This window comes from Littorina saxatilis, linkage group LG17, assembly GCF_037325665.1.
Source record: "Littorina saxatilis isolate snail1 linkage group LG17, US_GU_Lsax_2.0, whole genome shotgun sequence".
NCBI lineage: Eukaryota > Metazoa > Mollusca > Gastropoda > Littorinimorpha > Littorinidae > Littorina > Littorina saxatilis.
In genome coordinates this window covers 61,019,815-61,042,226 of record NC_090261.1, presented here as the reverse complement: position 1 = coordinate 61,042,226, position 22,412 = coordinate 61,019,815, and the positions used below count along the sequence as shown (strand labels likewise).

At 43.1% G+C, this 22,412-nt stretch overlaps 1 protein-coding gene across 1 annotated transcript; it reads left to right on the top strand.

The window, feature by feature from the left end:
- Positions 1–1,505: 1,505 nt before the first annotated feature.
- LOC138953580 (uncharacterized) lies at positions 1,506–15,538 on the top strand. The gene is made up of 4 exons (XM_070325422.1): positions 1,506–2,029; positions 5,547–5,720; positions 7,755–7,980; positions 14,965–15,538. Exons 1-4 carry the CDS (start codon positions 1,881–1,883, stop codon positions 15,133–15,135), a joined length of 720 nt encoding a protein of 239 aa, XP_070181523.1. The 5' UTR covers positions 1,506–1,880; the 3' UTR covers positions 15,136–15,538.
- Positions 15,539–22,412: the final 6,874 nt, after the last annotated feature.

The following is a 22,412-nucleotide window of genomic DNA, read 5'->3' as shown; positions in this document are numbered from 1 at the left end:
ATCAAAGCAGACGATAAGCAGACATCTTCATTTTCTTCCAAGGGAGAAATCGTTGGTCATAAAGTCTTGCAGGACCCAAACATACTTCTGCACGCTTTCTTTTCTTTTCATATTCAGTTGCTTCGCAAAAATGAAATGTCATTGGTTTTCTCAACTTGTCAAGTCAGTCAAAACGACAGCAGAACACAGAACTGGGAAATGACACTGATTGAAATACAAAAGATCTTCGATGACGAAAGTATAATTGACGTCATGTGGTCACACCTATCTCAAGAACTAAGCCTCGCTCAGAACCAGCGCCCTTCCATTATTATGAGGCTGACGGGACTTGGTGATCAAACAAAATAAAATGACGTTCATGAAAAAAAAGGGAAGAATAACGTCAACATTGTGACGGCGTGAAGATGATTTCGTCATTTCCGTATTCGAAAAAACCCAAAGTGACTTCCTCATTCGAAAGCATTTTTCTCGAATGTGGATTTCAAATCGAAATTTCCTGTCACAAACGAAAATCATTGAAAATATTACACAAGATGCTTGAAGAAAATACACAATAAGTGTTCAACACGTAGGCTCAGATAACGTGGCTTCTGTACTGTGAGCTGTTGTTTATGGATCAGTGAATTGCAAAAAAAACAACGTGTGAGGGGTGATGGACGAACATCCAGGACTAACAATCTATACTACCACCTATGGGTTGTAGACCTGGTAAACCATGTTATCCCTCTAAACGTAAGGCCAACAATCCCATCATTCTGGAAACAAAAGGTAAAGTATTATGATTCTCTCTTTCCTCTCTCTCTCGCCACCATCTCTCTCTCTCTCTCTCTCTCTCTCTCTCTCTCTCTCTCTCTCTCTCTCTCGCTCAATGTCTGTCAGTCTGGGTTTTTTCTCTCTCTGTCTGTGTTTCTCTCTGTCTGTCTGTCTCTCTCTGTCTGTCTGTTTGTCTCTCTGTCTGTCTCTCTCTTAGCCGAGAATTGTCATTATCTCTGTCTCTCTGTGTCTGTCTGTCTGTCTGTCTCTGTCTGTCTCTGTCTGTCTGTCTGTCTGTCTGTCTCTCTCTCTCTCTCTCTCTCTCTCTCTCTCTCTCTCTCTCTCTCTCTCTCTCTCTCTCTCTCTCTTAGCATTTAAGAAAATAGAGGTCTGTCAAACCGTCAGCCTTGTAGTATTTTGTGACGCAGCATCACGTTTGCTTGTATTCCATCAACCGAACCTCGGGAAGAATGGTTTGAGACAGTACGTGTTGTTGACTTGCATCATTGGTGTGTGCTTGCCTCTATGTCAGGGGCTCATACTCTGCCACAACGCATGAAAATCTTAACAGAGTTATTTCCCAACATCGTCTATTGGCCAACAAACAGACTGTCAAACAAACAGAGTGAAACTAAGCACCCTCATTTACGAGGCGGGGGGGGGGGGGGGGGGCGGAGTTAAACAAAAAGGAAAACGGGGAAGGGGAGGGGAGGGGGGGGGGGGAAGAAGCTAAGGACTGTCCACAAAACTTCAGCATTGAAATTGCCAAAACGTTCATTGCCAAGTGTGCAAGTTGGTTCAAAGAAATAAACCCAAGCAACAACTTTGTAACGGACAGATTTACTAGAACATTGTAACTCTTTGATTCGCCATCGGGCATTGCAGTGGATGAGTTGGGGTTGCCTTGCGCGTTCCCTGAAGCGACGCCAGGCACCAGCACCAGCCCCAATCGGTCTTTATTGAACCCGGAAAAAAGCAGATCCTGGCCGGTTATACAAGAACCTCATTATAGGAGACTGGATTCTCTGGGGAAACTACATCAAGCGGAATCAACCGGCGCAGCGGCTTCACCCGACACAGGGGTCCAGCAAGCCCGAAGCAACAACTCCTTGGCTGGCCGCTCGTCAATGTGGCGGTCAAGATCAAGCAGCATCGCTCCGTCGGAGACGGGCTTCACGTGGACCCTCCGAGGCAGTCGCCGACGCTCTGCGTCTTTACACAGTCGCACCTTGCAACCTGCTGCGAGTCCCAACTGCCGAAAAATCAGTGTCGAACGGTTGGTAGGAAGACTATGCATGGAGTATTGGGGCAGTTACACGCTGCGATCTTCCTGAGATTTGCACAGTCAGACGTCACGGCCGGCTGAGTCTTAGAAAAGAGCTACGACAAAGCTGCGAGTCTGTCTCATGAGATTCCCTCGTAGCTTTGGATGTCGCGCCACAAAAATTTAGAAATGTTGTTATAGAACAGATGCATGGCCACGTTGTGTGGTTCTTGCAACACAATGTCCAAGCAAGGGAATTTGCAGTTAAGTTGCCTTATTCGTGAAAGAAGCAAAATGTATCCTCAATTAAGCGTGCATATATGAGAAAATTTCCAAAAACTGAAAATTGGGTCCTGGGCCGACAGGACCCTGTTGGGGTTCAGGGGCAATTCATAGATTGAAATAAAAAATAAATGAAAGCAACAGAAGGCATTCTGTAGAGACAACAAGGCATTCTGTAAAAGCAACAAGGCATTTTGTAATAGCAACAGAAGGCATTCTGTAAAAGCAACAAGGCATTTTGTAAAAGCAACAGAAGGCATTCTGTAAAAGCGTACTGTTAAAGTTTAGGAATCAATCAACAAAAGAAAATCATAAATGCTAAGATATGCTACTCACATGACAATACCACGCCGGTACCTCCGCTGCACCCGAAAAAAGCCGGGGCCACTTGCTGCGCACCGGGGCCGAGCCACGAGAGGCGAGTTTCTGCACTAAATCTTCTCTGTTTTCTCCAAAATGACATATCTTCACGTAACTGGCGTTTGTACTTCGACCTAAGGTGTTATAGCATCCCATCATCGGTTTTATTCTTTCCCTCGATTCAATTCTGAACTCTGAGCTTCGATTGTTTATGCTTTTTAAGTGAATTATGTGTCAATATTGACTTTCCACAATTATTACGGAAAATTAAGCTTATCAAACAAGCTGCAGAGAATTGGAATGTAATTATTGGTTATCTATTGACATCTGGCTCAAGTGGTGTCATCTAAATTCACGCGGTTGAATCATATTTGTTGAATCTCTACAGTCACTTAACGAATTTGTTGCTGCGCACCGGGGCCGGCCACTCAGGCTGCGCACCGGGGCACTATTTGTGCAATTGATGCTGCGCACCGCGGCCAGTAATAAACGTGTTATTATGCTCCTTCAAAGTGTGTAGCATACTGTTTTCGGTTGTGATCGTACTTGAGGATCTTTGTTTGTTTGTCAGCTTGGACGGTGTTTGTGCCAAGCCTCGAATATTTTCGACCATTAGTGGTGGACACAGCAGTCAGACGTTACTGTATGCCTGTCCTCAAGAGTCACAGTGTTTAAATGGCTTGATCTCGCGACGAAAGATGCAAAACAATTTTAGGGCTTTTTGTTATTTGAACTTGGCAGGGGTTGGGTCACCTGGTTAAACACCCGAACAGACGACAGTTGTTTGGTTTCAGAGTTGAACTTATTAACCCAAGTTTCGTAACCACTGACGATATTCCATGTTGATTTGGATAAGCCATTGCTGATTTTTTTCAAGTATTGTCAAGCAACACTCTGCCCTACCCCTCTTTTCCCCGTCACTGGGTTCATGTGGTACCCAACCGGCAAATCGTTTTAGGGCCATTAAATATTTGTGTAAGATCTTTTCAAATGCAGAGCTTTTAATGCCGATGACATATTGCATCTCCCTGATTATATTTCAGGGATCTTCTCTTATTATCTGTTCAACAGCGCCAATGTTTTCGAGGATAACGGATGAAATAAGTAGACTAGGGTGGGTATCATTTTCGAGGCTCCGTCTACCCGGTTTGAAATTGCTGTACCAGTTTTACACCACGGCTCTACAAAGAGCGTTCATCCTAAAACATTTCATCACACTTTCATGCAAATCGGTCTCTTTTAACCTTATTTTGTAGTTATTGTAAGTTATGGCTCCGAAATCGCGAATTTAAGCTTCACAACGCATACATAGCGCGGCGAGTATCTTCCTGAGTCGACCATATGAAAACGACATGACTCTGGAACTTCATTTTTTGTGTCAAACCTCACGATAGTCTATTCTTTGACGGCATGATTTTGTATTTAACGCCATATTGCCAGGAGCCTGGATTCTAAATAATAAGGGAACAGCCCTCGAATAGGTATACTTTCCAGTCACTTCATTCAGCGACAAAAAAACACGAATCTTCAATTGTTCATTCGAATGCACATCGACACTATGTCCAATAACGTCCTTAAACTCTCGAAATTAGAATTTGCAGTAGTAACATCTAAACTGATCCATTTGTTCACCTGCAAAGCAGAACAAACCCACTCTTAAAAAGGACAAAACGAACGAACGTCAGCGTCATTACGTATACCTTTCGTGTGTGTGTTTGTGTGTGTGTGAGTGTGTGTGTGCAGTGTGTGTGTGTGTGTGTGTGTGTGTGTGCGAGCGCGTGTGTGTGTGTGGCTGAGACGGACAATACTTTATTCACTGTAGTACTGGCCCAGATGCGCAGCAAATTAGTGCCCAGGTCAGTATACAGCCCTCAAAACAGGGACATAGCCCGGTGCGCGGCAACAAAACCGTTCAATGACGCTAGAGATTCAAGAAATATGACTCAACCGCATGAATTTATATTACACCACTTGAGCCAGATGTCAACAAACAACCAATAATTACATTCCAATTATCTGCAGCTTGTTTGATAAGCTTGATTTTCCGTAATAACTGTAGAAGGTCCGAATGTATACATACTTTACTGGCCCCGGTGCGCATCACATAAGTGTGCGCAGCCCTCAAAATAGAGACATGGCCCCGGTGCGCAGCAACAAAATCGTTCAGTGACGGTAGAGATTCAACAAATATGATTCAACCGCGTGAAGTTAGTAGACGCCACTTGAGCCAGATGTCAACAAATAACCAATAATTAAACTTCCAATTATCTGCAGCTTGTTTAATAAGCCTGATTTTCCGTAATAGCTTTGGAAAGTCAGAATTTGCACATAATTCACTGGAAAAGCATAAATAATCGAAGCTCAGAGTTCACAATTGAATCGAGGAAAAGAATAAAATCGATGATGGGATACTATAACACCTTAGGTCGAAGTACACATGCCAGTTACGTGATGATATGTCATTTTGGAGAAAACAGAGAAGATTTAGTGCAGAAACTCGCCTCTCGTGCCTCGGCTATTTTCGGTGTGCAGCGGAGGTACCGGCGTGAATACTGCAAGTTTGGAACACCCACTTCATATTTGAAAAACGGAATTTCCGTTTCTGCCGATCACCAAAAAACGGTTTCCGTCGTCAAACGGAACCAGATGCACCCTTGTCTCCTAAAGCTTGACATGTTTTTGACGCTTTTGTCTCATTCTCAAATTCTCTTGAAATAAGCTGCTTAATTCACGAAACGGTATGCTTATTTCACAAAAATAGACATGCATGTCCTGCGGGAAGAGCACGTTTTTAAGTTGTCAGAAGGGAACAAATCTGACAATGTCAAAGTCGTTAATCACGTTACATGTTTCTTCTTATTTTTGGCTATTTTGTTTCTTTAATCAGGGTGGCGATGCTTGCGGAGAAATCAGTCGACGAGAAGGAGATCGAAACGGAACTGCAAAGCTTGATACTGACTAACAGAAAACCACTGAGCACAACGACTAAAGTCGTGCTCAGAGATTCTTGGGAAGCCCTGAGCTACGAGAGCCCTGCTTCTATCGGCTTGTTGCATCTCAAGTATGTAGACTTGTGTTTCCATTGTGTCAAACCTGTTAGAGAGGGGCTCACTTTGACTTACGTATTGCTTATTGATATGGCACGTGAACTTAAAACAGGTGGGCTATACTAAAGAAATTAAAAAAAATCCTAGTAAGATTATTTCAGAAAATGTAATATACCCACCTCAGATTAAGGCAATACCATCCCGCCTCCCCGCTCGTGCATCGAGAAAAAAACTGACGGCATGGACGAGACAGGTTGTAATCTCGGGTGGTCTCACGTGACCACGGTATCATTGTACGCGCATGCGCATGAACCAAGGGAGATAACTTTTGTGTCCCGCATTACAGCGGGCTTCTGTCCAGAACTTGCTTTGTAGGGTATCTTTTTTTGCCGTAAACAATGCATCCTTTGCTGAGTCAGGGCCGGACCCAGGGGGAGGGGGGGTTCCAGGGGTTCCGGAACCCCACCCCTGGAAAAAGCATGTACCTTGCTTTGAGTGGTTTTTTTCTTCTAGTTTTAGCACCAAAACAATGCTGCTCTTAACCCTCAAAACAAGGCCCAGATTGCACAGATTTTAACCGTTTTTCAAAAATTTTCCGGGGGAGCATGCCCCCGGACCCCCCTAGTTCGCGCGCCTGCTTTGCAGGCGCGCGCTTGTGGCTTCGCCACTTCGCTGATTTTCCCCCCAAAAAAAGGAGGAACTCCCCCCTTACAACTCATTTGGTCCGGCCCTGTGAGTGGCGTTACTAAAAAAAAAAAAACGTATACTAATAAAAAGTAAAACATATATATAAAACAAATAAACAAACCCAAACTGTTCCCTGTTGAGATAGAGCCAACCACCAGGACAACTCCACGGTCACTGATCTGTCCAGGATAAAGTTTTCAAATCAAGAATGACACCCGGTATGACGCGAGCGGTAGCCGCAGAGAAGCACGAGATTTACAAGAGAATACGAATACGAATTTAGTTTATTTTGTGTTTGACATAAGCTTTAGAAGAGAAAGAGAGAGAGAGAGAGAGAGATAGAAAGAGGGGGAGGGGGGGGCGTGCGTGTGTGTGTAGGTGGGTGTGTGTCAGTGTGAAGCCGGTGAGCGAACTTAATATTTTGGGGCTCACCTGAGTAATCTGTGTCTTAGTATTAAAGGAGCAGAGTTCGTCTGTATGGGCGTCCGTCCGTCCGTCCGTCCGTCCGTCCGTCCGTTCGAACAAAAAAACAAAAAAACTTAATGCTCAGGTCAAGTTGTCTCTGAAAATGTGTACACTTATCGGTTTGGATGACCTCTTGACATGATCCAAGTCAGGTTGACCCATGTACAAAGTCAAAGTCACAGCAAGGTCGAGTTTGGGTTTTAAAATGGGAAATGATTATTTTTTCCAATGTTTTTTAGCTACAGCATTTAAACTTTGAGTGTGATGATCCCTAGGCAGGACTCAAATCTGTTGACCAACAACAACAATGTAGGTCACAGTGGGGTCAAAAACCGTAAAATTCTCATTTTCTTCATTTTTGATGGGAATCTTTCGAACTTCACATACTACCAAGGTTTGAAGACCTCTATATTTGGTTGATTCTGGACAAACTTCAAGATCGCAATGGGATCGAGTTTGGGTCGATTAGAATGAGTATATCACCATTTTCAACGTTTGATAAGATAATTTGAGCAGAAAATGTATGTCCGATTGATATTACTCATTACGTCGGTGAGTCGTATTTATAAGCGTTTGCTTTTCTTGTTGGGGTTTATGTTTGAGCTTATATTTTAATTTTATCCGTTGATTCTTTGTTGAACCATGTCTGTGTTTCAGTGTGTATGCCCTTTTTTTAAAACGTACAAGCATTAACACAATATCCTGGATAACTCCAGGCAATGAAATATTCTGTTTTCGGTACAGTCAACAGTTGGTGAATTTTCTATGTACCTGTTTGTTTGATTGCTTGTATGTTTTTTCTGATTTTATTTTATTTTATTTTATTTTATCTTATTTTATTTTATTTTGTTCAAATTGCATTTCTACAGCCTTACCAGCGTAGTTTATGATTCCAGGGTCTATATGAACTCCTCGGAGGTCCAAACCAAGTATCCGCAGCTTGGCACATCAATGGAAGTCAAGAAAACCATCGATGAAACATGCAAACAAGCTCACTGGCAACAAACAATGAACACGATTGGTGTGGCAATTACACACCTCGACAACTTTGAAACCGTAGCCAAAATCATGCGCAAGATTGGTGCTCGCCACACTAATATTGATGATACAGTGCACATTGAGGTTAGTTGGGCAAATAATATGAATAAATGGATAAGTAAACAAGTCGCATGAAGCGAAATTAATACATTTAGTCAGTCTGTCGTTCTTACAGTATGAAATTAAAGGACCCCAACAGGCTCTCTTTAAGGTCAGAGAAAGCAGTTGGGGTTGATTTAATGATATAGGTAAGCATCTAAAGATGCAAAAACCGAACAGTAAATCACAGGGTTTGTGTTGCATCAGTCTAATTTTACACAAAATGCATGCTCAAAAAGCGGCCAAATCATTCGTCTGCTACGCGAGACTTCAAAATCCCCGCGGCGGCAAGCCGTTGGCTGTGACGTCACAAGCAGGAATCGGAAGCGAAAGTAGCGACGCTCGATCTGCGTCTTTGCTGCAGCCGTGGATGCGCGCGTACTCCCGACATCATGCCGAGAGAGTGTGCTGCTGCCGTATGTTCGGAGTTGCAAAAAAGTCGCGTAAGGCGAAAATACAATATTTAGTCAAGTAGCTGCCATTTTTCAGCAAGACCGTATACTCGTAGCATCGTCAGTCCACCGCTCATGGCAGCCAAAGGCAGTGAAATTGACAAGAAGAGCGGGGTAGTAGTTGCGCTAAGAAGGATAGCACGCTTTTCTGTACCTCTCTTTGTTTTAACTTTCTGAGCGTGTTTTTAATCCAAACATATCATATCTATATGTTTTTTGAATCAGGAACCGACAAGGAATAAGATGAAAGTGTTTTTAAATTGATTTGGACAATTTAATTTTGATAATAATTTTTATATATTTAATTTTCAGAGCTTGTTTTTAATCCGAATATAACATATTTATATGTTTTTGGAATCAGCAAATGATGGAGAATAAGATAAACGTAAATTTGGATCGTTTTATAAATTTTTATTTTTTTTTACAATTTTCAGATTTTTAATGACCAAAGTCATTAATTAATTTTTAAGCCACCAAGCTGAAATGCAATACCGAACCCCGGGCTTCGTCGAAGATTACTTGACCAAAATTTCAACCAATTTGGTTGAAAAATGAGGGCGTGGCAGTGCCGCCTCAACTTTCACGAAAAGCCGGATATGACGTCATCAAAGACATTTATCAAAAAAATGAAAAAAACGTTCGGGGATATCATACCCAGGAACTCTCATGTCAAATTTCATAAAGATCGGTCCAGTAGTTTAGTCTGAATCGCTCTACACACACACACACACACACGCACAGACAGACAGACACACATACACCACGACCCTCGTTTCGATTCCCCCTCGATGTTAAAATATTTAGTCAAAACTTGACTAAATATAAAAAAGGACTCAGGCTTGAGTTTTCATTTGTTTCCATCCGACTCAAGGCTCAAGCAGGAATGGGCTGTGAAAATGAATCAGCTGGACCAAAAAACAAAGAAACAACAACAACAACAACAACAACAACAACAACAACAACAACAACAACAACAACTGAATTATACCGTCGATCTTTTATACCATCTACTACTGTCCTGTGGAACTCCTTGCCAGACAACATCAAAACAACTAACTCAATCAGCGAATTCAAACGCTATTTATCTATTCCTGATTATAACGTAGGCTACCTGCCTATTATTCCTGTGGTAAAAGACTGGAAGAGATTCACCACTACAGAATGCGCCTAAACATGTCGTAATTTTAATTCTGACCTGTGTAAACGCCACTTACAGGAAAACCCACAGTGCGCTTGCGGCTACCTGAACGAAACAGCTGACCATTATTTGACATATTGTCCTTTGTACGTAGATGCTCGCCTGTCTACAATAAACGCACTTCCTGTAAATTACAGACATGTTGAAATATTGTTAAATGGTAGCGAAAACCTTTCTCTTTGCACCGAACAAGCTTATTTTTGAAAGTGTCCAATGGTTTATCCATGAATCTGGTCGTTTTTGTTGATTTGACTCAGTACCCGTATTCATGCCAACAACCCTTATTTTATATGCATTTTTTCAAATATATATTTAGCGAGCTACTGCTTATTTGCCACAGGATTATAGTTTGTTATGTACTATGTACATGTATATTCTTTTTTGTATGCGCTAACCACCTTCATCTTTTTTATGTACCTACCGTTCTTTCCTCCCACCTCCACCCTCCCCCCCCCCCCCCTTCTTCCTCCTGCTAGCTTTTTCTTATTCTTTCTGATTTGCTTTAACTATGCTTTTCATCTAGATAGTTCCACAGTTTATAAGTAATGCTTGTCCGACATCATATTTGTGTTATTTTCCTACTACGTAGGGCGCGTAATATAAGCGTTCGCTTGAGTTCGTGTCCCTATTGTTGATTGTTTATCGTTGTATTATTGTATCATGTTTGATTTAATAAAACATTGTTTAAACCAACAACAACAACAACAACAACAACAACAACAACAACAACAACAACAACAACAACAACAACAACAACAACACTGTTGTTGAGAAACCAGCGAAACTACATCAACAATAACAATAACAACAACAACACCATTGTTGAGAAACCAGCGAAACTACATCAACAACAACAACAACAACAACAACAACAACAACAACCACCACTTCAACAACTACAACCACAACAGCATTGTTGAGAAACCAGCGAAACTGTATCAACAATAACAAAAACAACAACAACCACAGCACAGTACAACATTGGGCAACAACTACAACTACAACGACGACACCAACACTGACAACAACTCAAAAACCAAGAACAACTACAATATCAACAACAACACCAACAACAGCTTTACACTGATAAACAGTAGGTGGAACACGCTTGATTTGACCCGTAACAACCTTGATTTCAGCTACGACGACGACAACAACAACATCAACTCAAATTCGAGAACATATACGTCTTCAACAACATAACCAACAACAAATCCGATAGAACTTCAACTAAAATCTCAACAGTGATCATGGGCTGCCTAAATCTATTTGCTGAGTCTGGCAGACATTTGACTTCCACCCTTGAGAGAGAATGGTTTTTCCTCGTAAACTTTGTGCCTCAACCTGACTAAGAGGATACAACTCTACATTAATCCCCGATTATCAACCCAGATAGATGGGACACTTCCGTCTCAACTCGGACGCCGCAGTAAGAACGATCTCTAGCAACAGACGCTGATACGGTACAGCTACCTGCTCGCCGGCTCCTAAGCCACGCCCCAGCCTGTATGTCTACACACTGACACCAATTAAACCTCCAACTGAGCTGTTAACCCGTGATTTGTAAAAAAGTAAAAAATATTTTACAAATTACATCGAACCTAAAACCGCGATTTGTAAAAATGTAAAAGATAAAATAAAATTCATTTCTCTATTCAGCCTATTGTCCCATCGCTGGGAAATTCGGATCGCTTCCTCCCAGTGGAAAGCTAGCAGCAACAGAGTCGTGCTACCACAAAGTCAAGGGATCATTAGATTTGTTTTTCTTTCTTTTTTCATTTCTTGATTGTCCTATATCGCTGGCGAATTCGGATCGCTTCCCCCCAGTAAAAAGCTAGCAGCAACAAAATCGCGCTTGTGGTCCAAGTTGTGGAATGTGTCCAAGTTGTGGAATGTGTCCAAGATGTGGAATATGTGTCCAAGATGTGGTATGTGTCCACGATGTGGTAATGTGTCCAAGATGTGGTAATGTGTCCAAGATGTGGTAATGTGTCCAAGATGTGGTATGTGTCCAAGATGTGGTAATGTGTCCAAGTTGTGGTATGTGTCCAAGTTGTGGTATGTATCCAAGTTGTGGTATGTGTCCAAGATGTGGTAATGTGTCCAAGTTGTGGTATGCGTCTAAGATGTGGTCTGTGTCCAAGTTGTGGTATGTGTCCAAGATGTGGCATGTGTCCAAGTTGTGGTATGTGTCCAAGTTGTGGTATGTATCCAAGATGTGGTATGTGTCCAAGTTGTGGTATGTGTCCAAGTTGTGGAATGTGATGGGACAATAAAGAAATGAAAAAAATCTAATAGATTCATTGACTTTGGGGAAGCGCGACTCTGTTGTTGCTAGCTTTCCACTGGGAGGAAGCGATCCGAATTTCCCAGCGATGGGACAATAAAGAAAAGAAAAAAAAAATCCCATAGATCCCTTGACTTTGGGGTAGCGCGACTCTGTTGTTGCTAGCTTTCCACTGGGAGGAAGTGACCCGAATTTCCCAGCGACGAGACAATCTAGGAATGAAAAAAAAAAAAAGTAAACATAAACACGGTCGCGCTACCCCAAAAGTCAAGGGATTTTGTTTTTGTGCCTTGACTTTGGAGATGACAAGAAAATATCGGGAGCATTAACGTGATTTGTAAAAACAATTACTAATCACGGGGCGCACAGACCCTTGATTTTAATCCCCAGGCTCAAAACTGTAAGGTTCAGCAGCTAAAGTTGCTTCTGCCATTAATACTGCTTGTGACGTCATCGGAATTTTACCCAGAATTCACGACTTCCGTACTCTCGCGGACGTTCGCGATACAATGGCCGCCAGATCGGAACGCGAAAACGCTTCGCTTCAGCCACGAAATTCGTCGGATTATGGCCCAAAACGATTCCGAAATAAACTAAACCCTGTGAGGGAAAGTGAGAAAACAATTTCTTGCGGCATGCATATGCCTGGTTAACCTAAGTCACGCCAAAACGCAAATGAACGCGTTTTTCACACCAAACAAAGCCTGTTGGGGTCCTTAACAGACTGCATTTTATTCTCTCACCAAAACATTATTCATATTGTTTCGGTGTCAGCACAGTTCTAACAAAAAAGTCCAGATTATAACAGTTTAATTTAATGGCAATGGGGGGGGGGGGGGGGAGGGGGTCTAGGTTTCATTTTTAAAATTCACTGTCTCGTACCAACATATAACTTTTCCTGAAGTGAATTTTGTGGCTTCCTGAACAAAGGAACGTTTTTTTAATTTTTTTTATCGAATGGCGTTGTGATGGAGAATCAAAGCAGTAACACATTGCGATGGTCAACAACAACACAATAGTAACAACAAAAGTAGCCTACAGTAAAGATGGAACGAATGAATTATATATTATTAAAATGATTGATGCTGTCAAAAGCCGTAGATTAGATTTGTTCTTATCGAATAATTTCCAACAACTGGTTACGACCCCAACGAAAGTAAAAGTGAGTACCTACACATGTCTTTTGGCCAAGACGCTTACTAGATAATATAGCTTTAGCTGCATGACAGGGTTGAAGTGATTAGCCTGTGTGCAGCTACCATTCGATACGTTACGTCCTCCTTAGCGGCCCACTCCGCCTCGTAAACAGATCGCATCACACTGACTCAGATCTGACCAGGCTTTAAATGATAATAATAATAAATCACTTTTGTATAGCGCAAGTCCCGATTCACAGCTCCAAGCGCTTTACAATTCCAATAAACACCTCTCACAAACACACACACACACACACACACACACACACACAAACACACACGATACACAAATCCTGACATTAGAAAATACAAGCAAACTAACCCATCATAGCGATTAAAACAAGCACACAGTTAAAGGCACAGAAAGCCTCCCGTAAACCATCACAGATACGGTAAGGCTTTTACACACAGTACAAACACCCTTTCATTTAAACACTCACCGATTGAGAACATCCTTGGTGCCCTCCGTAAAGAGCGAACAATTTTCAAAGAATTTATTTTTGCGTGGTTTATCTTACCCCTGAGCCATCGTGAACCCGTGTGATCCAGTTTCCCTTTTTCACAATGTAGTCGTCAGTTAGTCATTTGAATGCGACTCGATGTGAGCTTATCTACAATATGACGTTTTTATGCACGAAACAAACGGCTGTGCTTCACAAGAACTCTAGCGATGGCTTTTGACTGTTGAGAGGAACGGCGATATGCATAAACCGTCGTCTGCTACGACCCTTGCGTGACCCTGCTTCCGGGCTTTTCTTTTTTCAAACTTTCACAACTTCGAATTGTACTGATCTTGTCTTGATGAAAAAAGAATTCTTTTGTAAGAATGTTTGTGTAATAAGCTGTCAATTTATTATTTAGATTTTAAAAGTTAGGTCTAGCGCAAAAACGCACCACGGTCCAAAAACATTCTGATAATCATCGATCCACGGCTATTGCCAGTTTACATCGATAGAATGAGACCCGAAGGGAAGTAACTCATTTTTGACCTGAGTTCAGGATGGGTCCAAAAAGTGTTCGAGACAATCTGCAAAATTAATTCTTTAAAAATTGCTCGCTCTTTACGTAGGGCACCTAGGATGTTCCCGTTTGGTGAGCGCTCAAATGGAAGGGTGTTTGTACTGTGTGTAAAAGCCTGACAGTATCTGTGATGGTTTACGGGAGACTTACTGTCCGGGCGTGATTTCCAGTATTGAATATTCATAACAGCCGTCCAGCACCAAAACGAGGCGCCATTGTTGTAGAGGAACAAGTCCACAAAAATAAATTCTTTGAAAATTTCTCACGCTCGACAGAAAGCAGCCAGGATGTTCCCGTTCGGTGAGCGTTCAAATGGAAGTATGCTTGTATTGTATGTAGACGCTCGGGGAGCTCTGTGATGGTTTACGGGAGGCTCACTGTGCCTTTAATAACAACAACAACATTTAGCGCTGCCCGACTCAGCCGTGACAAGCAAACGACTTGCGCCAGACTTTTCTTATCGCGCGAACTGATTGGTTAGCTCTAGCCACTGAGTTAAATATAGACGTATACATCTCTGTGGCTCTAGCCTTCCCTTCGCCGGAAAACAACGAGGTCAACCGGACAATGCCGAAAGGCTAAGTCTGGCGAGACTCGCCGCTTAAAACCAGTTTGCGAGTTTGTGCTGTTCACACGGGCAGCGATTTTGATTTGACTTGCTGCTGACTAAAATCGCTTGGAAGTTGGTCACAAGTGGGTTGCAAGTCTGCCATGTGAACAGCACTTTACCTGTACATATTATTTTACCAGAGTAGCATGAGGTAGACAATTAAATTAATGATGTCTTTGTTAAATGTCAGTTGTTCTTTGTTGCAGTGTTACTTCGCAGGGCTGGAGCATACGTTCAACAAAATGCTGCGTTTTAACGGCCCGGCCTCGCATGATCAAATCTGGCACCATTTTTGGGCGATCTTGAAGTCGGAATTTACGCTTGGTTGGACCAGAATGCGACACGATTCATGTAACTATTGTCCGAAACCTCCCTGAGCGAGACGACCAAACCAAGAAACAAAGATATCATGACAGTTCGCCTGTGAATTGAAACTGAGGCAGCGTGTCTGTGCGCGCACGTGTGTGAGTGTTAGTGTGTGTGTGCGTAGTGTTAATGTGCGTGTATGAGTGTGCGTGTATGCGTGTATTAGTGTGTGTGTGTGTGTGTGTAAGTGTGTGTGTGTGTGTTAGTGTGCGTGTGTTTGTGTGTGTGCGTGTGTTAGAGTGTGTGTGTGTGTGTGTGTGTGTGCGTGTGTGTGTGTGTGTGTGTGTGTGTGTGTGTGTGCAGGAGGAGTGAGAAGGAGGAAGGCAGTGTGTTTGTGAGTGTGCTTTAATCTGAAGAAAAAACATCGAAAACAAATGTAAGGAATGTGTTGAACTGCTTCCCGTTGTTAAGGTGGTTTTACGGAACCCAGGTAATCCGCGAATATAGGCCTGAAGCTTCATTGCACGATGCTTCAGCCAATGAGAAGGCGTACAGCACGATGCAATCACTTCAGTAGCCAATCACTGCACGATGCTTCAGCCAATGAGAAGGCGTACAGCACGATGCAACCACTTCAGTAGCCAATCACTGCACGATGCTTCAGCCAATGAGAAGGCGTACAGCACGATGCAACCACTTCAGTAGCCAATCACTGCACGATGCTTCAGCCAATGAGAAGGCGTACAGCACGATACAATCCCTTCAGTAGCCAATCATTGCACGATGCTTCAGCCAATGAGAAGGCGTACAGCACGATACAATCCCTTCAGTAGCCAATCATTGCACGATGCTTCAGCCAATTCGAAGGCGTACATCACGATGCAATCACTTTTGTGACCAATCATTCGACTCCCCTGCAAGATGGTGCAGCCCACACGGTATGAGATGTAACTCGACTCACGGCCTTCAGCAATCAAGGCTTTGGCACATTCGATTGATGCAGCCAGCGAGAAAAGGTCTACAGAATGTAATTAATCCCGTCATCGACGCATAATGGCTTGGATTTGTTCTACACGGTATAGTAGTGAACAGAAATGTAGCCAATGAAAAAAAATAGCATGGATAGAATTGAAATTTAACATCCTCTGTGGCATTAGCGATTAGTCAATCAGGGACGTATGTTTGGCTACTGATGCTTCAGAGAACGTTGCATTCCAATTTCACATCATACCTTCTTTCATTGGAGACCAAAAAGGCATGTAAGTCACACAGGAAAAAGGTGTACCACGCCGATTGCAGGGGCGTATGTTTGGCTGCCCAATAGAACTTTGAAAAAAAAATTCATTGGCGAAAAAAGGCATGTCATTTCACAGTGCAAAAAGGTATACCACGATATAGGCCTACAGACTCATGTATTAATTAACTCTTTAGGCATGGCGTGGCATTTTGATGTAGACAGTCGAGAACGCCGAGAGGAAGCAGAAGAAGATGTAGAGGGCGGGGAAAAGGTTATAGCATGACACAACCGCACTGGATGATGATAAAGTCATTGAAGAAAGAAAAGCATGAGACACTCTCCGACTTCGACTGACGGCTTTGCTACTGCTTTTTTTTTTAAAGTTTTCCTGAGTGTGCAAGTGTCAGTTTAACTTAACTTACTGAAAACTATGTGATTGTGTCACTGTTACGAAATGGACAATGAGCCCTATTTTGCTATGGTTTTGTTGTCTGATTTGGTTGATGTTCGTGGTTTTGCTTCGTAATTGGAGTAATTGTGACTTGTCGAAATTCAAGTTTAAAAACCTCAGGTGTGAACATATACCGGTGTAGGATCCGGTCCGGTCCCCCATCTGAAGTAGTCCCCCGGGGGACCAATTCGTGGCAAAAACTGCTCTATAATGGTCCCCCCTTAGACATCCAGCCTCGTTTTTCTTGTTACAATGTTAGTAATGTTACCAGCAATTTTAGAGAAGAGAAAGGAAAGAATCAGAGACTGGTTTCATTTCTTCTTATCAGTATTTATTTATTATTCATTTTATTTCATGTGATTTTTCTTTTGAACGGCATTATAAATCAGATCTATTTTATTTTCTGCAAAATATAGTCAAACAAAGAGATTGCTGTCTGTGCACTACATAATACCGGACGAAGATATAGATTGAAAATGGCTTGAATGCCTGAGAAAAACGAGGCTGGATGTCCAAGGGGGGACCATTATAGAGCAGTTTTTGCCACGAATTGGTCCCCCGGGGGACTACTTCAGAGGGGGGACCGGACCGGATCCTACACCGGTATTTGTACATTCTTTTGATTAGATTCGGTTCGTGTTTTCTTTGGAAACATTTTCTGAAGGTGCGAGAAGAATACTTAATTCTCAACAATGTGAGTAATGTACATTGCGAAATCAAAAAAACAAGAATAGTACGTTACTGGAACATTTCATTATATTGACAAAACAAAACGCTCCATTCACAGGACGTCGACCCAGCGGTAGACAGACAGACGAACACTTAATATTTTGTACAAATAATGAACTTATCTCAAAAACGGCGATGAATCTCGCATGCAAGATGCCGGCATAACCACTTTTTAGATAAGATCGTTATTTGTATTAGTGTTTGTCTGTCTGTCTTCTTAAATGGCCACTGGGTCGATGTATTGTAAAAGTAACGTTTTGTTTTGTTAATAAGTAAACGTTCCAATAAACTACAAGCAATTCTTGATTTTTGATTCTGAATTGTGGGACGTTAGGGCCCGGTCACACAGCGCTGCGTCCTTACCACCACCATGCCGATCACGCCGATCTGAAAAAGTTATCAAATCGGGGCATATCGCCGTCAAAATCCAGCACATGGCACTAATACCCTAGTCACATAATATAGACGCCGCTTCTGCTACGGCGGAGAAGTGTCAGAGAGCGTGGCCAATCGTGGGCCAAACGTGGCAGGATCTCCATGAGCGTGGTTTGGTCGGGGTGGGATCTGCTAGGTCGGGAAGCTTGCACGCTCTCCCCACGCTTGAACTGCACAAAAAAGCGTATACAGTTGTGTACAGTCGTGATGTAGGGTTTTTTTATTCGCCATGTGCTGCATTTTGACAGCGAGCCCTGACTTGATAACTTTTTCAGATTAGAGTGATCGGCATGGTCGTCGTAAAAACGTAGAGCTGTGTGACGGGGGCCATAACAAACTACATCACGACTGTAATGTGCCCAAACCCGGCTAAGCTTGTTTTATGCAGTTCAAAATAAGCTTAGCGAGAGCGTGCAGCTTCGCGACCTAGCAGATCCCACCCCGACCAAACCACGCTCAAGGAGATCCTCCCACGTTTGGCCCACGATTGGCCACGCTCTCCGACAATTTTACAACGGAGTAGAAGCGGCGTCTCTGTGTGACTGGGGTATTAGCAGTCCATCTGGGTTTTTTAATTTCTGTACATTGCGGAGTAACCTGAGAGCTGACACACACTGAAACTGAAACACATTCGCAAAAAGAAACACACACACACACACACACACACACACACACACACACACACACACACACACACACACACACACACACACACACACACACACACACACATCAAAAATGCACGTTTCCAAATCCAAATTTACAAGGTAATAATATGTTTATAGCGCGAGAACCAATTATTTATGAGAAACCTTCACAATGAAACAAAACATTCATACAAATGGATATTCGACAACATCTCGAATTCGCAGTGCATATAACAAATACGTTCCAATATACGACAGATGGTTTCATACGTGCATTTTAACACACCAATATAACCTTCATGGTTACACACAACAGTAAAACATTTGTGTCTCCAGTTCTGGTAAAGCAAACATGTACAAAGAAAATGTAGAAGGGCCCCTAATATGGACCACTTTTTGTTTCATGCTGATAACAATCTTGTTTACTTGCGAAGAAGTATCTTTTTGTGCTTGGTTGTTGTTCTCTCGTTAGTTATCCGTCAGACCTAATTAGAGCAAATTAGCTTTGATGGCCATACAGCAAAAATAATATAAAGAACAATTCAAAACTGGTCCATATTAGAAGCCTGGGCGCATGACATGGACCAGTGAAAAAGCCATCATGAATTATTGTAACAAAAACAATTATATTTCGAAATAACACGATGCAATTCAAACGGATTTTTTTGGTTTGTGCGTCCGCAACTGGTTTTTGGCTCACGTAAGTGTATCCTATGCGATCGTAACTTTGTCTGTCTGTGCGTGCGTGCGTATGTGCGTGCGTGCGTGCGTATGTCTGTGGTTGAAACTCTAACATTTGAAGACGTCACATTACATTGACGTCACATTATGACGTATTTTTGTAAGAGGGTTAGACGTCACGCGAAGGAAGTACTGAAAGTCTCGGTCAATATTATTTTGAGCGGGCCGAGACTAGTTGGCAGTCGTGTCCCTGTAAGTAGGCTACATGCAGACAGACAGATCTAGATCTAGTGTCTCGCTTTCTTGCACAGTTTCACCTATGCTCTTTCTGTGTGTGTGTGTGTGTGTGTGTGTGTGTGTGTGTGTGTGTGTGTGTGTGTGTGTGTGTGTGTGTGTGTGTTACTGTTTGTCGATTTCTTACGTGAGCCTTGATGGCTTCGCCTCTTGTTAATTGTGCATGTTATCCAGAGAGAGTATGTATCAAATGAAAAAATTGTGGGCGCTATAGCACAGTTAGTTTGTCAGAATCTGAGTTGGTGGTCCATATTAGGAGCCTGTCCATATTTGGCGGCCCTTCCCCTACAACAACGTTGTGACGAGTCTACTACGCGTCTTATACTTTTGTACAATGATCCATTCAGTGGAAGAGAGCCAAACTCCTGTTTCGCTGGATGGAATTGAAAAACGGCCAGGCCATTAAATAAATAAGGTTCGGGCGCATTTATGTACAATGTACTTGCTTGCTGAACTCTCGAAATAGAATAAGTTTTGGTTAGCAAAACTATTCTAATACCACTTATAATTAACATAGCGCTTCGGCTGTGGATTTTGTTCTGTCACACCCTAAGTTGATCGTTATTTCTCGCAACGCAGCAGTATAGGAATTTGAGCAAAATTTCTCCCCACACGTTGGACATAAGCTTGTCTCTTGATCTGACTGGCGTTGATGTCATCAGAGTACCACCTGAAGGTCTATCGGTGGAGTCCTCGTGAAAAGTTGATGCGGGTGCGACCCCGCGATACAGGGCAGATGATGGTGGCCAAAGCCTTCAGCCACCGTTCGTGGCGCTCTGAGTACCTGTGTAGCGCTGAGCTTCGTGTGTTGCAGTCGGTCAATAGCCCGTGGCTTATTGGATACTACGGTGTTATCCAGGTGGGTACAGTGAGTGAAACCCCCCTTTTCTGACCCTAAGTTGATCGCAATTTCTCGCAACGCAGCAGTATAGGAATTTGAGCAAAATGTCTCCCCACACGTTGAACATAAGCGTGTCTCTTGATCTGACTGGCGTTGATGTCATCAGAGTGCCACCTGAAGGTCTATTGGTGGAGTCCTCGTGAAAAGATGACATTACATCCTCTTTACTTATATCCAAGTAGCTGTCAACAAACTGTCTAAAATTCCGTTAGCAAACAACACAAATTACCTACAATCCCTTTAGCAAAGCGTCCAGGTCCAACAAATTAAAAACAATATTGTGTTGTGGTCCATGACCATGCCTGAAGACAAACCGATGCGGACAATGACCGATTGGTGTTGCGGTACCTGCCAGTGAATGGGTGGTAGCAAAAAGCAACACACGTTGTCAAAACTAAAGAACATAAAAGCTGAAAAGTTGTTGCAGACGTGCAGGAAAAAAGCAGTGATCACTTATTTCTAATCTTCAGTTAATGACTTGTTCTTCTTGATGAAAAAAGCTTCTCAAAGTCACATTTAATGCAGAATTCATTATGGTTATGAACGAAATCGAATCATCGTGTCGCAACAGAACTGGGACCGTGCATTGTAGTTGTGCATAAGCTAAACTAAAGTATAATGCTAACTTACAAGTACACATTTTAAGAACGGAATAAGAGGTCCTTTTTTTGGAGACCCACCCCCCCCCCCCCCCCCCCACCCCCCCCCCCCCCCCCCCCTCTGTGCTCGCCTCGTTGCGGTCTAAAAGACGCTTGCCGAGCGATGCGGTCCATGTAGCCTTGAACCGGATCTGCGGGGTGTCCATGGAACGTTAGGGCATGACACGGTGACGTCTTTGTTTGAGCATGACGTCACATTATGGAAAAATGAAGTGAGCTTAGAACTTCGGCGGAGTTTTATGGCCTTCTACATCCAAACTTGTAATATTCAAAGATCAGCGATTTCCATCAACGCTTGCTATGTGAATAGAGCGTGAGTGTGCGGCCGGGCCTAGCCGAACCTGCCTTGTGAGGACGGTATGCGTGGCGTGTCAAATCCATGACGTCTAAAAGCAGAAAGGTATCCCAATTCATAGCACCCCAGTTTGGAGTACAAGAAGATGGCTCCTCGGAAGCTCATATTGCGACCAAAAGCAGCTCCTCCGTGGCCCGGCGGAGATTCTCTCACGACAAATTCATCAAGCCGGTTCCACCAAACACGACAGCGGCTGATTTGGACTTTGTGGACACGTTAATAGAGGGCAGTTTCGCGGAGTTGATACGGGTACGACGCCGCGATACAGGGCAGATGATGGTGGCCAAAGCCTTCAGCCACCGGTCGTGGCGCTCTGAGTACCTGTGTAGCGCTGAGCTTCGTGTGTTGCAGTCGGTCAATAGCCCGTGGCTTATTGGATACTACGGTGTTGTCCAGGTGGGTACAGTGAGTGAAACCCCCCTTTTCTGACCCCCCCCCTCCCCTTAACCCCCCGTTCAGGGCAGATGATGGCGGCCAAAGCCTTCAGCCACCGTTCGTGGCGCTCTGAGTACAGTCTGTACCTGTGTAGCGCTGAGCTTCGTGTGTTGCAGTCGGTCAATAGCCCGTGGCTTATTGGATACTACGGTATTATCCAGGTGGGTACAGTGAGTGAAACCCCCCTTTTCTGACCCCCCCCCCTCTCCTTAACCTCCCGTTCACCCCCCCCCCCGATAAGATTGAGCGGAAGTGTTTGTATAAACCATCATGGATGGATCCACTAATGATGATGTATTTTGTGTGCACTGATGATGTGGTTGCAAGCAGCTGGGTCGAATGGAATAATTATTAGAAGTCATCGTGTATGCCTTCTTGTATGGATACATGCAAGATTATATACAAATACCATATGCCGGTATTGTATATATATACTGCACAGGAAGCAGTCAGGATGTTGATTTTCGTATGTGTCCAAGTGGAGGGATGTTCTTGTCCCATGTTTGCGTCTGGCCAGATTTGAA